Below are 15,782 nucleotides of genomic sequence, written 5' to 3'. Positions count from 1 at the left end.
ATAATGATATGTTCAAGTTATATCCTTAATAGTCTATGTATCCCTGGCAATTATCCCCCTAGCCCGTTATGCTAACCAAGAATATTCTGGAAACTCCTACAACTTAATGTAAAGCATAAAAAAATTTTAGAAGACAGAATTAAGTAAAATGTTTCTTACACCCTCAAATCTTTAGTCATCCAAACACTCCTTTACAGCACAATTCCTCAAACGATTAAAAAACTTAGTTAATTCCACAATTTTTTCCTGTTCCCAAAGTACCATATAGTATAGCTAAGAACGCTCTTCACTTAGTTTTCAATACTAAGTATAGAAAAGTACTGACATCTCTCCGTGCATTAGAAATCTCTGGGTCTGTCTGGCAAACAAAAACACATAACCCAAAAATTCTAGGGAAAACAAAAAATTTCTAATTAAATAAGCCTCCCAAACCTGAAGAGATAAACATCTGACCCTCATAATATAAAGAAAAGCTGTCAACTAAAGTTGTGACCAGAATATTCTAAGTAAACCTTCACTGAGAAACACTCTACAAGGGCTTTTCCTGATACCCTATATCATCTACTATCTTCTCTAAGACAATGAGTAGAAAGAAAATTCCAAAAATGGATGGCCCTGGGAGATGGACTAACTTGTGTAAAATTATACTGTTTACAAAGAAAGGATGCTGACAGAGTATAGAAAAGACTACCAGAACTGATGGAGGATTTGCCACCACGTGGTCCACCACGACCTCGACCCCCTGAAACACTTCTGCCTCTCCCTCCTGGGCGTCTCCTGCTGTCACGCTGATGTCGGCTGTCTCGATCATCTTCTCCTGCCAATGACCAATCACTCAGCTCGTCTTTACGCTCAGATTCCGTTTCAGAGGGGTTAGACAGCTCAGAATTTGTACCTTGGAAAAGAAAAGAACATAAACCAATTAATTAGATTTCTATAAAAAGAGGCTTTTAAAATGTTCAAAATTATTTCCTACAAATTGTTTAAATAAGCAATACTGTTTGGCTGCTTCAAAGAAAGATCCATGAAAGTTAAAATCAATCTGAAATGTACTAAGGAATAATCAAATATTATTATACTATTAATATAGTATAGTATCTATTACTTAATACAGATTAAAAAATAAACTGATGTGCAGAAGGCTGCTCACTTCTTCAAAACCAGCAGAAGAATCCCTCACTACAGTCTAAGATGGGCTATGTCATGTAATATAGTCAAAGGTGTGACCAGCCCATCAGCAAAAAAGGACAATATCCAGGAAATATAAAGTCATGGAAGTTAAAAAAAACTGATGTGCAGAAATGCAGTTAACAGAAAAATTACAGAAAATACACATAACATTAATTCCTGGGTTTTGGCACAAAAAAAAAAAAGAACATACAGCACATCCATCATATATCAATATTAAAATGTACTTAATATGGATAGTCAAATGTTTCTGCTCATTTGGGTTTTAATAACCTAAAATATTCATACAATAAAAATAACTTCTATCCAATATTTGAGTAAATTAATCATATTTAGAAAAATGAACAGTTTAACTGTATAGTGTATTTCACCATCATTTCATTGATTCTAGGGTATACTTTTCACATGTTAACATCTCTGAAATCAAGATATTTCTTATAATTGATGGCATCTTTATTATAAGCTTCCAGCTTATCATAATTTTTCCAGTAGGTTGTATATAAAATGATAGCATGCTTTACTAGCATCTTAAATTGTGGTTTCTGCCATTAAAATTACTTTTACTTTTTGCTTTTTTTACTTTTACTTTTAATGGCAAAAACCGCAATTACTTTTGCACCAACCTAGTATGTGCAACAACTAAATAGAATTTAAGGTTTCTCTGAAACAGAAGGTCTCTCACCTGACAACAGAACTAAAGCTATGACCAGTGAGACAAATACTCAGCATGCCTTTAAAAGTTTACAGACCATTTCTAACACTGCAACTATTGTAATGGTGACCTTTCAAAAATTTATTTAAACACTACAAAGAGATCATCAGAAACCTACAGTATCATTTAATAATTACTGTAACTAAAGTGTCAGATACATATGACTCTATCATATTCATTTCTACTTGTTAGTTCTGGGATGCCACTTCCTCTTTCCCTCTTATATGACCAAATATATCTCCTTCAGAGCCTAGTTCAATTTCTAACTCCAGACCACTGCAACTAAAACAGGTATCTCCCCATTTTTTGTTACCCTAAAATCGCCCCATATTTATCATAAGACTATGTCGTGTTATTTTTTCCTCCTTTGGAATTACTTCAAAATTGGTCTATGATAAAGGTGGAACTCCATCTTACATGTCCTCAAATGCCTAGCAGAGTGTATAACAATTTTCTCAACCAAATAATTTGCTACATTATTTTGAAGTTCATTTGCTAAATTCTCAGATAAGAGTGATGTCATGAAATACCTTGAAGTTCCCTATATTTAAACTCTGCAATCATTTGAGGAAAAAATGAGCTCTTCAGACATAAAAAGTTTTAAGTATTAAGGTGCAGGGAATAAAATATAAAGTTTTATACATGAAGGTATATGTATATATGTATATGAAGTTTTATACATGAAGGTGCCTACTCACTTCCTTTCTCCTTTAAAGGTAAGTCTAGGATGCCTACCTTTTCTCCACATGTTGTTAACAACAGATGTAACTAGTCAATTATAAAAACAAGTAATTAGTTGGATATGTGTATTTTCAAAGAATACATCAAATTTCTATTACTCACTTTCAATTCTTTGTTGGGATTAGAATCTCGGTGAAGGGAATTAATCTCCCCTAACATTTATTTCACCAAATGACAAAAAGCACTTTATTAACATGATGTCATAAAAGTTGCAATGAAGGCAATTTATCTCTCCTTGAATAGTGAAAAAAAAAAACCTTTCAGAACGTTTAAGAACTTCTGAATTTATTTACACACATATACCCTATCTGAAACCATTCCCAAATTCAGGACAAATAAAGAATACTTCATTTTGAAGACTCTCTCAAAAGTTCCTATTGAAGTATCCTGAGAAATCCAGAGTAGTATTTATCTAACCCCATGTCACAGCAAGTAAAGTCTTCCTTAAATTTAACCTACATATAGTATTCAAGATACTTAGAGGGAATGTCTAAATCATAGATTTCAGCAGGTAAAACAGATACTGAGGCATAACCCCCAAAATTTTAATGAATTGGCTAGTGTTCAACATTATTCATATTAAATAATTCTTAATAATTCATATGAAATGTTTCTGTGATAGCAAAAAGGACTCTGCAAATGTGACTAAGGTTAAGGACCCTGAGATAGAGAGACTATCCTGGATTATCCAGGTGGGTCCAAACTAATCTCACTGGATCTTTAAAAGTAGAGAAACTTTCTCAACTACTGAAAGGGGAATCCCACCAGACCTTCCAGAAAGAAACATAGCCCAGCTGACAAGATTTTAGCCCAGTGAGACCCATGTCAGCCTTGTGGCCAACAGAACTATAAGGTAGTAAGTTTCTGTGGTTCAAGCCTCTAAGTTTGTGATAATTTATTACTGCAATTGAAAACAAATACTCTAATGAAATCAGGGAAACCATTTATTCCAACCCCTTAATTTTGTAAAATACAAGTTGGGGATTCAAAGTCTTTTTAAACAAGCTTTAAAGTAACGACACCAGGCTAGGCATGATGGCTCACACCTATAATCCCAGCACTTTGGGAGGCACAGGAGGCGGATCACCTGAGGTCGGGAGATTGAGACCAGCCTGACCAACATGGAGAAACCCTGTCTCTACTAAAAATACAAAATCAGCTGGGCATGGTGGTGCATGCCTGTAATCCCAGCTACTCAGAAGACTGAAGCAGGAGAATCACTTGAACCCAGGAGGCAGAGGTTGCGGTGAGCCGAGATCGCACCACTGCACTCCAGCCTGGGCAACAAGAGCGAAACTCCGTCTAAAAAAAAAAAGGTAACAAAACATAATGACATCGTGTTTTTAACCAATTTTAAAATCATATTTTCCCCCTCAAACTTCTAAAATCACCTTATGAAGATGGTTTATATCATTTTCAATGGTTGGTTGTGCTAAGCTTAATAACTAAAACTAATCATGTTTTATCAACTCCAAGAGGCCATCAATTTTAAGATATTATTTTATGTGTCATTAAAAAAGAAAATGCTGTTAAAGTTGTAAGATGTCCAATTTAACGCACATACCAACTTCGGAGATGTTACACTGGGAAATGTTTCTTATAGTTCCTATTAAACTGATAAAACTATAGTACTCGGCCGGGCGCGGTGGCTCAAGCCTGTAATCCCAGCACTTTGGGAGGCCGAGACGGGCGGATCACGAGGTCAGGAGATCGAGACCATCCTGGCTAATACGGTGAAACCCCATCTCTACTAAAAAAATACAAAAAACTAGCCGGGCGTGGTGGCGGGCGCCTGTAGTCCCAGCTACTCGGGAGGCTGAGGCAGGAGAATGGCGGGAACCCGGGAGGCGGAGCTTGCAGTGAGCTGAGATCCGGCCACTGCACTCCAGCCTGGGCGACAGAGCGAGACTCCGTCTCAAAAAAAAAAAAACTATAGTACTCATACTTTTTATATATATATATATATAAAATCAACTAAAAGTCTTGCTCATATAAAGTATACATGAACATCTACAACCAAATTCAAATGGTTTTTCTTGCTTTTCCAAGCCCACTCAGATTTGATAACTATTTCAAGAAATAAAATGTTATTAATTCCGCTAAGATTCAGAGCTAAGAGTGCCATCTACTGAACAATTTGCACAGCTTTCTTGAATCCAGATGATGTTTCTCTACCTCTCACATAAATTATCTACTCTCAACAAAAGCATTTTGCCAGAGTAAGCTCTCAATAAGCAGACTTCCCACAAAAGCTAATAAAATTATTCAAAGAATTCATCATACTCATCATCCAATAAGTCTGATTATGCTAATAATGTATGGTTCAAAAATCAATGAGAATATATTTAATTTCTATGTGATTACTGGTTAACTGTCTTTTGCATTAAACATTTTCAGAAATATAGTAACAGTTTGCAATTTTCATCCCTTTATATGCTGAACACTTCTTTATTAGAATTTTGCTATTTAGGTTTCAATATTGCATTAAATAAAAATATATATGTAAGACAATGAGAACATAAAGATATGATATTAAAGGGAAGGGACACAAACTTACAACTCTACAACAAATTGAAGATAGTTCAGGTTTAATATAACTTTGTCAGCATTACATGATCCTTCAATTAAGCAGGAAATTTGCATTTGTTTCTATATTCCTTAAATGCCTTACATTTTGGAAAATGTTTTGTATTTCCTCAAAAGAGAGTAAGTATAGGAGTGAAGAAAAGAACAGGAAAAGAGAAAGAAAATGGGCGAAGGAAAAAAACAAATCAGGTCACTGCTAAGATCCAAGTCCAAATGTAGAAAAATGGAACAACTCCAAAGCTGAAGAAGAATAAGGGAGAATTTAGGATTAGAGAATTGTTGACTATCATCACTCCACTGTCCCCTTCCTACCTGGGTTATACCCAATCCTCACAGTGAAATGTATTTTAGAAAATGTTCATTTATGAAGTGTTAAATTAGATTCTGGCTTTCAGAGCCTTCATTTTAGTGAAATGTTGTTAAACAAAATAATTCCAGATGTGAGATGTTAATATATTCAAATATGCCAAATGAGTAAATATAATATTTTTTAAAAGCTAGTAAAGACTTGCTATATGTAACCTTGGCAGTGATTTGCATACTTTTCATTTTTTACTTGAAGAGGGTAGACAAAAGATGATTCCTAAAAGTATCACCACCATTACTAGGTATTTACTGGGAAATGTATAAAACTGTACTAGCAAAGTATTTGAAAAACAAGTTACGTATGTATTCTTTGTAAATATAATGAACATGACAATGAACTACCAACTTAAAAACATGCTTTGCTTCATTACATAACTGCTTGGAAATTTTATATATTTTACTGTCATTTTAATGTATACTATCACTACTATTAAGACATGTACCAACCTTCAAAACTACCTTCTACCCTCAAAGCCAAGATAATGAACTAATTATAAGAAAATGTGTTAGAGCACCTAAACTATAACTACTATCATTACTACTACAAAAAAAAAGTTTTTTTTACCATAACCGGAGGTGTAATTAGGGCCCCGACGACCTCTGCCTCTTCCACTATAAGACCTAGAACCTTGTACAGAAGAGACGGTACTTTCATCAGTGGCATATCCTTTCTCTTTTTCAGGCCCTCTGGTGGAAGAAGGTCTGAAACCCATACCAATCTGTCGTAGCTGTTCATCAATCTGTAGGCGTTCCATTCTTAGCTGTTCTACTTCCTACAATCAAAACAAAAACGAGTAAGTCTTCTTATATATAACTTGTCTTCCTAAAGCCTAGAGCTAGAGCTGTACTCCTTACCAAAACTGTGACCTTAGGCAAGCAGATAGTAAAGAGCATTGTGTTCCTAGTCAACAGAATTGATGAGGTCATTTGCTGTTTCAGTTCAACATTTACTGAACGGCCTAGAGTGTGCCAAACATGCTGCTATAGGCATACAATATAAAAGACAACATGGACTCTCCCCAATCAAGGGGATGTCTAACAGCTTTAAAATAAGTTATTAAATAACTAACAATTATACAATATTACCAGATTTTGCCCTCAAGGAGTTAGAACTGCTGAATGAGATACAGGCAGCATCTATGAAAGGTACTATTAACAAGCTACTTTCCTATCAAATTAGTGACACATGAGTTGTGACCTAGAAGGACTGCTAGACTTGGTCGTTCAGAAATTGAGGTCATTACAAGATGCAAAGGTTAGATGTATAGAGAAAATTCTTGGTTAAAAGATGAGTACTGAAAGATAAAGCATTGGCTTCAAAATGCCAGTTTTAATTGCGACTTTTCATATAAAGATGAATTTCAAAAGAAAAGAAATGACATTATCAGAGTGATCTCAAAATAGTAACAGCAGCAATGATACAATAGACTGGGAGGAAAACATACTAGAGGCAGAGAACAGGTGAGGATATTATTATACTTTAAAAAGAGAAACAGCAGGAATAAAAGGGAAAGAGCAGAAAATAAAATTAAAATATTTAATAATTTATGGGTCATATTTTTCTAAAAACCCTTGCTCTTTATGTATCAACTCAAATAGACTATTTTGTTAACAATGGTTACAAATTATCAAATAATGTCTATAGAGATGATGCAGATGATTTGCATAATGCCAAAGTTACCAAGGAATCCCAATGTCACTCCTGGTTCTGTACCCTATTTGTATGTAAAGTACCAAAGTAAAAACTAAATGGCTCCAGTATGAACATGCAGATAGATAAGTGATCTGAGAGTCAAATTGCATGAAGACAAAGGAAAGTAATCATTTCTTAAACAAGACAGAAATATAAAAACTCAGAAAGAAGAGCAACTATGCACACAACGCCAATCATTTTAAGATGACAAAAGCCTTTTTAAATTCTTATGTAGAAAAATGGCAAATCTGCCCGGGCGCGGTGGCTCAAGCCTGTAATCCCAGCACTTTGGGAGGCCGAGACGGGTGGATCGCGAGGTCAGGAGATCAAGACCATCCTGGCTAACACAGTGAAACCCCGTCTCTACTAAAAATACAAAAAAAAAAAAAAACTAGCCGGGCGAGGTGGCGGGCGCCTGTAGTCCCAGCTACTCGGGAGGCTGAGGCAGGAGAATGGTGTAAACCCGGGAGGCGGAGCTTGCAATGAGCTGAGATCCGGCCACTGCACTCCAGTCCGGGCGACAGAGCGAGACTCCGCCTCAAAAAAAAAAAAAAAAAAAAAATATTTAAAGATTTGAAGTTTACTTCAAATATAAAATGTTTAATGTGAGGACATTTTAAATTTGTAGCAAATGTACAACATTTATGTAGTAAATGCAGCAATGATATCAGAATATAGTATGAACCATATACAAACCTTTAGATAAGCAATATGATACTCTAAAAGAACTTGCACATTTCCAATGCTTTCTTTAGTGCCAACAAATACAAATGGAACCATACCCTGTTTAAAAAAAAAAAAAAAGGTCTTCAGTGTTTAATATTTTAACAAAGTTCTAGTCTGAAAGTGACATGAAATTGACAGGCAGGCGCACACACACACACACACACACACCTTTTTTTTTTTTTTTTTTGAGATGACATCTTGCTCTGTTGCCCAGGCTACAGTGCAGTGATGCAATCACAGCTCACTGCAGCATCAAACTCCTGGGCTCAAGTGATTCTCCTGTCTCAGCCTCTACAGTAGCTGAGACTACAGATGCGTGTCACCACAACCAGTCATTATTTTTTATTTTTTGTAGAGAGGGGGTCTTGCTCTGCTGCCCAACTCCCTGCCTCAGGCGATCCTCCTGCCTTGGCTTCCCAAAGTGCTGGGATTACTGACTTCCCAAAGGGGTTACAGGCGTGAGCCACCATACCAGCCCCAATATATAATTAGGAAAACTCTTCTGAAACACGCAGCAATTTACATGTACTAAACTTCAAGATTTAAGGGGGAAAAATGCTAAAATCCATATAAGTTGAAATACTCAGATTTTCAATAACTTGTCAGATTTGCACCCCAATTTACTGTTGTAAATTCTGTTCTGTGTGCTAAACACTTTAAAAATCATTTTTAAAAATCAGTTTATACCAAGTTTTCTGATTTATAATCAATTTAATTTTCCAAGGACATAAATCAACTTTTAAAGTTAAAATGATTTTCTGGCAGGTCATGGTGACTCACACCTATAATCCTAGCACTTTGGGAGGCTGAGGCAGGTGGATCACTTGAGCTCATGAGTTCGAGACCAGCCTGGACAACATAGACAAACCACGTCTCCGCAAAATATACAAAAATCAGCTGGCACAGTAGCACATGCCTGTAGTTCCAGCTACTTGGGAGGCTGAGGTAGGAAGATAGCTTGAGCCTGGGAGACAGAGACTGCAGTGAGCCAAGACTGTGCCACTGCCCTCCAGCCTGGACAACAGAGCAAGGCTCTGTCTCCAAAAACAAAAATAAACAATTTTCCTTCAAACTGGCTATGAACTTACAGGCTAGATATATCATCTCAGTAGGTATAGCTTTAAAGCATAATAAAGCACATTAGCCCACTTATCCCTACAGTATGTGCTCAGATAACAAAATATTAAGTGTCTATGTACTACAAGAGGTACTTCCTGATCACTAAAAGAAATATCACCTCCAGAGCATAAATATTTACAGAATGTAAAATTAAAGGAATTATTAAGATATGTAGAGGTAAATCAAAGTATTAGGTCAAACTTGGTTTACTTTGCTGAATTTCTGAATAAGAAGGTTTTTAAAAAGTGGCAGAAAAGAGAAATACGATGGCACACTGTGAATTTTTCTTCTTTAAAGAAACATACTTCCAGCTTCTTAATGGCTGAGAAAAATGAGAGTAAAGCTTAACTCCCCCAATCAGTTTCCATGTCTCTCATTTTCTTCATTTTACAGAATAGTTTCTAACAGTTACTTAAACAGAATGGCTTAGGGATTTTTGGTTCTAAATATGAAACTAAGCATGGCTTAAGGCATTTTAGTTCTATATATGACTCAATTATTTTCAAAGTAATTTTTAAAAGTGTAATGATTTTTAGATACAGTTGATTTAAAACTTAGGCAACAGGGCAAGTGCTAGGGATACAGCACAGCTATTACAGAGATTTGCAGTGGCTGTAAAGAAGTCATTTCAACTATGAAAGTGTGAAAGAAGGGAAACTAATTTAAGATTAGGGAGTGGGGAAGTCTTAACACTGACCTCAGGAGTTCACAAGCAGATAAAAGGGCATTCAAAGTGAATAAAAAAGGGGGTGGGATGGCAAGGACCTAAAAAAATCTTAAACATATAGCCTGTTTTCAGGTCTGTATTATGCATTTCATGTATTTTATTTCATGCTTTTAAAAATTAACTAAGAAATAGTATCCCAGTTTTACACGGTTAACAAAATAACTTGCTGAAGTCATAAAATTAGCAATTGAGCCAGTCAATTTCATCTAGTTACCTAATTCCAAGTAATATCTACTTGTTAACTGCCAGGATCTTCTGCTAAGGTGTAAGAATAAAGTATCTGTTCTAAAGATAATCAAAAATCTCAGAAAAAAAAAAATAAACATTCTCATAAAAAACTCATTGTACAGCATTAATGATATGATCAAAAAACAGGAATTTAAGGAGAAAGTAAATTATGCCACTCCAGGTGTGTGTGAAAAGTTAAGGGAATAAGAAAGAATATTGTTATGTGAAACAAATGTTAAAAATAAATAAAATTTTGCCAAATACATAGTCATTCCAGACAGATAACCTTCACGGAGTAAGAGAATATACAATGCCTTGACCTTGAATGGGAAATGTTATCACCTTTAGTTACCACCAAAGAAAAGGAATGGTAAACTTTAAAGAGTAAATGATTACTAATGAATATTAGTTCATTTTTCTAAGTTATTTTGGAGAAATTTAAAAGTTTTTTTTAAATATTAAAAATTGATTATTTATATGTAATAGATAACACTGAGATAATCACTTAGCACTAAGAAAAATCTGAATCCCTGTTCCTGACACCTTACACCAAACTGGAGCAAAAAGTTTATGCACTAAAAACCATCAACAATAAAAACAAGTGGAGATTAAGATCTCTGATCTAGGAACAGGAAAGACCTTGCCAAGCATGACAGAAAATCCAGTCATAAAGCAAAAGCCTAAAAAACCCAACAATATAAAAATTTTAAAATGCCTGCTCAGGATAAAAAGAAATCAAGTCAAAAGAAACAAGCAATGATCTTATCACCCACTGATACTAAAGACAAAAAATACATAAAGGACAAAAAGGTGGTTACAGAAAAATAAAAAAATGTCTTTTAAACATATAGAAAGATAAAGTGTACACTTACTGTAATGGTATTAACTAAAATTTAATAAAACCTAGTATTGGTGAATATGTGGAAAACAGACCTATTTCCTACACTGGTGGTGGTGATGTGTGAGAAAGTAATTATCAAGCTCTAAAAATTTAAATACTATAAAACCTTTGATCTATCACATCCACTTCGAGGAATTTCCTCTCCAGTTATAGTTGGCAAAGAGTCACAGGGGATGTTGACTGTAGCATTGTTTTTAATGCAAAATAAAAGCATACAAAGGTAGTTTAAACAGGTTAAAGCCTAGTAGGCATGGAGAGGAAAGGAGAGACATGTACAAAGCACAGATACACATTTATTTCTGATATTATACCCATCTGTATTATTCTAACCTTTATGTAAACTTTAATAATTAAAAACTCAAACTTAATTTTTTTAAGTTTAAATGTCTTAAAATATTTATCAAGTGCCCATTCTCTTCAATTCACAGTCATAGGGGAGAATGGAGAATATGGAAGTTCAGGTTTGACTTCCTGATTTCAAGGAGTTCATAACTGGTTTGGAGACATATACCAGAAAACAAAACATAAGTAAGACTGAAAGACTATCATTAAAAACCCAATCATAAAGACAATAATTGCTATAGTACAAATGCAGGAAAGGTCATCTCAGGCTAGGGAGAGATCACCAAAGTCTTCAGAGTAAACAAGTTATAGACTGAGTCTCCAACTTAAATTGTGAAATGGTGGCCCCCAATAAGCCAATACCAACCTTCAGATTTATTTTAGCATGCAGTGTTTTGAAAACTGAAAAATTCTGAGTATTATAGGTTTCCTGCTTCTCAAAAAATATCATTATAGCAACAAATAAGGCATGCATTCCCCATTAAGAAAGGCACTGTCCTTTCCATCCCTATCTTATACATTCCAACTTGCCTAATCACAAACTGCTTGGCCTCTGTAAGCATTTACGTCTCTTAACCCTGGCATAGAAATGACAGTAACAATGGCTAAAACTACAAACACAAGAAAGTACGGTAAATTCTTACTTATGAAGGAAACCGAGAAGAGTACACTTACTACAAAACAGTAAATACCGAAAAGCAACTGGGAATAAATCAAGCTAAGAGAAGACATTAATATCCAGCTTAGAAATTCATAGTTGACGAATTTAATGGCCCTGGCCAAAAAATACTATGATTTTTCAGACCAATTGTTAGGCACTGGTTGTATGCCAAATGGTTCACTATTCATCTTACCGTTAGTTATACTAAGCATTAACGAAAACAATGATGACAATAATAATGGCGTAAGACCATCAGTTTTAATCCTTATCTAAGCCATCTTAATGCAAAATAGGGCAGGTGTACTTATGAAGAATAAGTTATGCAAGATTTGCACTTTTTAATGCAGTGTAGAATGAAATCACTGAAAACAGCATTCTAAGCGACAAGTATTCATCTGTATGATACCTAAATATTTGTTTTCCTCATTCATTCTTAGTATATTCACCTCCACATTCTAATTAAAAGGAATAAAGGAAGTGGCTATCTTTGATATCTTTACAACACTAAATACTTGGCTGGGCTAAATATATCGTTTTCTCTCTTTTTTAAAAGACTGATCCTCTATCCAACAGGTTAACAAACTCCCCATACAATACTCTATTGTGCAAAGCTCAAGTTGTGAGTGTACTGCTTTCTAAGAGATAATTTTGTGAAAAATCCTTGTCTTACATTCAGGAACACAAAGCTTAAGTATATAGAGTTGATCACTAAAGCCATCAATGTGAGATCCTTAAAATGATGTAAAAGGAGCAAAGAACAAAATTAGGGACAAAATATCAACATGTGGGAAGAAAGAAGACGAAAAATTTTAGAAAGCTACGACCAGAATAGCAACATAAAAGCATAAGGGGATTTCAATTAAGAAAGTCAATACTTTCAGATTCTATAGCAACGTAAAAACATGATGGGATTTCAATTAAGAAATGGTCAAGGTCGGGCACGGTGGCTTATGCCCGTAATCCCAGCACTTTGGGAGGCAGAGGCAGACGGATCACGAGGTCAAAAGATTGAGACCATCCTGGCCAACCTGGTGAAACCCCATCTCTACTAAAAGTGCAAAAATTAACTGGGGGTGGTGGTGCACACCTGTAGTCCCAGCTACTCAGGAAGCTGAAGCAGGAGAATCAATTGAACCAGAGAGGCAGAGGTTGCAGTGAGCCAAGAATGTGCCACTGCACTCCAGCCTGGTGACAGAGACTGTCTCCACAAAAAAAAAAAAAGAAAGAAAAGAAACGATCAATACTTTCAGATTCTATAGCAATGTAAAAGCGTAAAATGATTTCAATTAAGAAATAGTCAATACTTTCAGATTGTATAAACAGTTAAGGAGAGTACAATCAGCAATTCCTTTGCCAGCACAGTTCACAATGGCAAAGATATGGAACCAACCTAAGTGCCCATCAACCAATGAGTGGATACAAAAAAAATGTGGTATATACACACCATGGAATATTACTCAGCCATAAAAAGGAACGAAATAATGTCTTTTGCAGCAACTTGGATGGAGGCCATTATTCTAAGTGAAGTAACTCAGGAATGGGAAACCAAATATCGTATGTTCTCACTTCTAAGTGGGAGCTTAGCTATGAGGATGCAAAGGCAAAAGAATGCTATAATGGACTCTGGCAACTCAGCGGGGAGGAAGTTTGCGAGGGGGATGAGGGATAAAAGACTACATATTGGATACAGTGTACACTGCTCAGGTGATAGGTGCACTAAAATCTCAGAAATCACCACTGAAGAACCTTCACCATGTAACCAAAAACCACCTGTACCCCAGAAACTATTGAAATTTTTTTTTTTTTAAAAACCCTTTGGGAGTATCAAGTTCTACAGCTTTACACTCTACGTATGAAAAATAACTGTTAAGATTATCAAATAGAAATCTTTATATCAAAACTGACTTTTTTTACTGAAGTACTATCAAAACAACTAAGAACAAGGCCCACACAGTAGAAAATGACTTATTTTTTAAGTGTATGAAATATTGTTATAAAAACATAATTTTAAAAAAAGAAAGAAAAACCCTCTGTATCAGATAAAACAGATAAAATGTTTACAACTATTAAGTTGGCCCAAAAAAAGGACATTTTAAAGAGGGAAACAAATTACATTTTAAATACTTACGTCTTCTCTGGGTAATTTATTTTCATTGTCCCCTTCAATTCTTACTCGAACCACACCAGATTTGTCCACTATTTCTTGAATAACTTTGCCATTTTTTCCAATTACTTTTCCTTTAGTAAGAGAAAACAAATGTAATGGTAAGCTAAAAATCAATTCTGCTATTCTTTCAGTGTCAGCCCAAATTATTTGTAACTTGCTACTAAATTATAACCATCAAGTGAAGGTCCCATCTTTTTACTTTCAATCAACTCACCCTATAGACTACCAAGAAATTTTACCCTTGGTCTGAAACTTAATCCTCTTTCAGCATGCCTAAGGTTACTAACTGAGACTGACAAACAGGGCTCACGTGTAAGAAATTTTCAAAATCTAGACTTTTAAAATATGCTTATATCATGTTCATATTTTTTAAACATCCAATCCATTTCAAAACCTTGGATATATAAAGGCAAAGAGAAAATCATTTTAATTTGGCATTAATCATTAGCACTTTATTAATTCACATAAGTAACAAATTCATCAATCTTGCTTTTATTTTCAAGTTTCTATCTGTAAAAGAGATTTCTATGACTTGAAGATAACTTTAGAATGAATATTTACATGTATTACATTCTACACCAATAAGTTTTTCAAGTACTTCACAGCTATATAAAAAATAACATAAAGCATGCACATGATACGCTGTCTTGCTAAGTATAAAATACTGTAAAATAACATAAAATTCAAATATTTAACTTTTCTACACTTACAAGTCTGTCAAACAGCAGTTATTGAGTATATTAACAAAGGGATCAAAAGGCTCTCTTTCCCTAAAGGACTATCTAAAGATCAGCATATACTCACATAAATAACAAAGCAACACTGAGTTGTGTACCTATTAACAAGTACTATTCAAGTAACTTTCACCATATGGAACAGATGTACCCCTTAGTGAACAGCAACAGCATATTTGCTATCAAGTCCACATCCTCAACTTTTTAAATCACTTTTCACAAAAACTTAAACTTTGGTTGAAGGGGTTAAAATGGCAGATTTTCCTATTGCATGCCTGAACAGTTTCCATTAAAGAATGAATAAGAACAATGACAACAGTAGACTGGTCAATACAATAAAAGGACTATAATGGGTTTTTCTCTCTTGTATTCCTACTCTCAAGCTTCCTTCCCCATTAATAACCCTAAATTTAAAAGCAGTAGCAATTGAACAGGTTTAAAAAAAAAAAAAAAGTAGGGCAGGGAATTCACATGACGTGTATCTTCTCTGAGCAGCCCTAGCAGCAGCACATAAAAGCAACCTTCATTGTTAACACAGTGAAGCTCAAGCAGCAACTCCATCCTTGACCCTGCTAAAAACAAGCAAATGTCTTTCGAAAAACAAAGATTAGGTTGATACACCATATTCCTCCCCCAGAACTTTTGCCACTTCCTTCTTGTGAACTATACCAGTTTTGAGTGATCATCCATCACCCTTCTGGGGTCCTTGGCAGGAACCTACCTGCAAGTTTTATTTAGTCCCACCAGAGACCGTCAATATTTTATATGATCATTTCCATAGTTTAAATTCCAGACCATATTGACAAACTGAAGCAGACCTGCAGTATAAATTGAGCACTGAATATAAATGCTGAAGGGACAGAGAGAAGTGATTAAGGAAGGCTTCTGGAG

The 15,782-nt window shown here is 35.0% G+C and overlaps 1 protein-coding gene across 8 annotated transcripts in view; it reads right to left on the bottom strand.

Annotated features, from left to right (window-relative positions):
* Window positions 1-15,782, bottom strand: part of FXR1 (FMR1 autosomal homolog 1) — a 67,397-nt gene that overhangs the window by 8,152 nt on the left and 43,463 nt on the right. For 4 of the 8 annotated variants that reach the window (XM_033211791.1, XM_033211788.1, XM_033211787.1 and 1 more), the window contains exons 10-14: window positions 14,119-14,228; window positions 7,983-8,069; window positions 6,309-6,366; window positions 6,159-6,221; window positions 692-895 (exon numbers count right to left, since the gene is read on the bottom strand). In XM_033211791.1, the coding sequence (XP_033067682.1) occupies window positions 692-895; window positions 6,159-6,221; window positions 6,309-6,366; window positions 7,983-8,069; window positions 14,119-14,228 (522 nt within the window). Of the gene's footprint in view, window positions 1-691; window positions 896-6,158; window positions 6,367-7,982; window positions 8,070-14,118; window positions 14,229-15,782 lie in introns of all 8 variants that reach the window. The other 4 variants (XM_033211785.1, XM_033211786.1, XM_033211790.1 and 1 more) reach the window with 1 other exon arrangement.

This window comes from Trachypithecus francoisi, unplaced genomic scaffold (genome assembly GCF_009764315.1).
Source record: "Trachypithecus francoisi isolate TF-2019V2 unplaced genomic scaffold, Tfra_2.0 Lachesis_group0, whole genome shotgun sequence".
NCBI lineage: Eukaryota > Metazoa > Chordata > Mammalia > Primates > Cercopithecidae > Trachypithecus > Trachypithecus francoisi.
The sequence above is the reverse complement of the archived record's forward strand: the minus strand, read 5'-3'. Positions and strand labels throughout refer to the sequence as shown.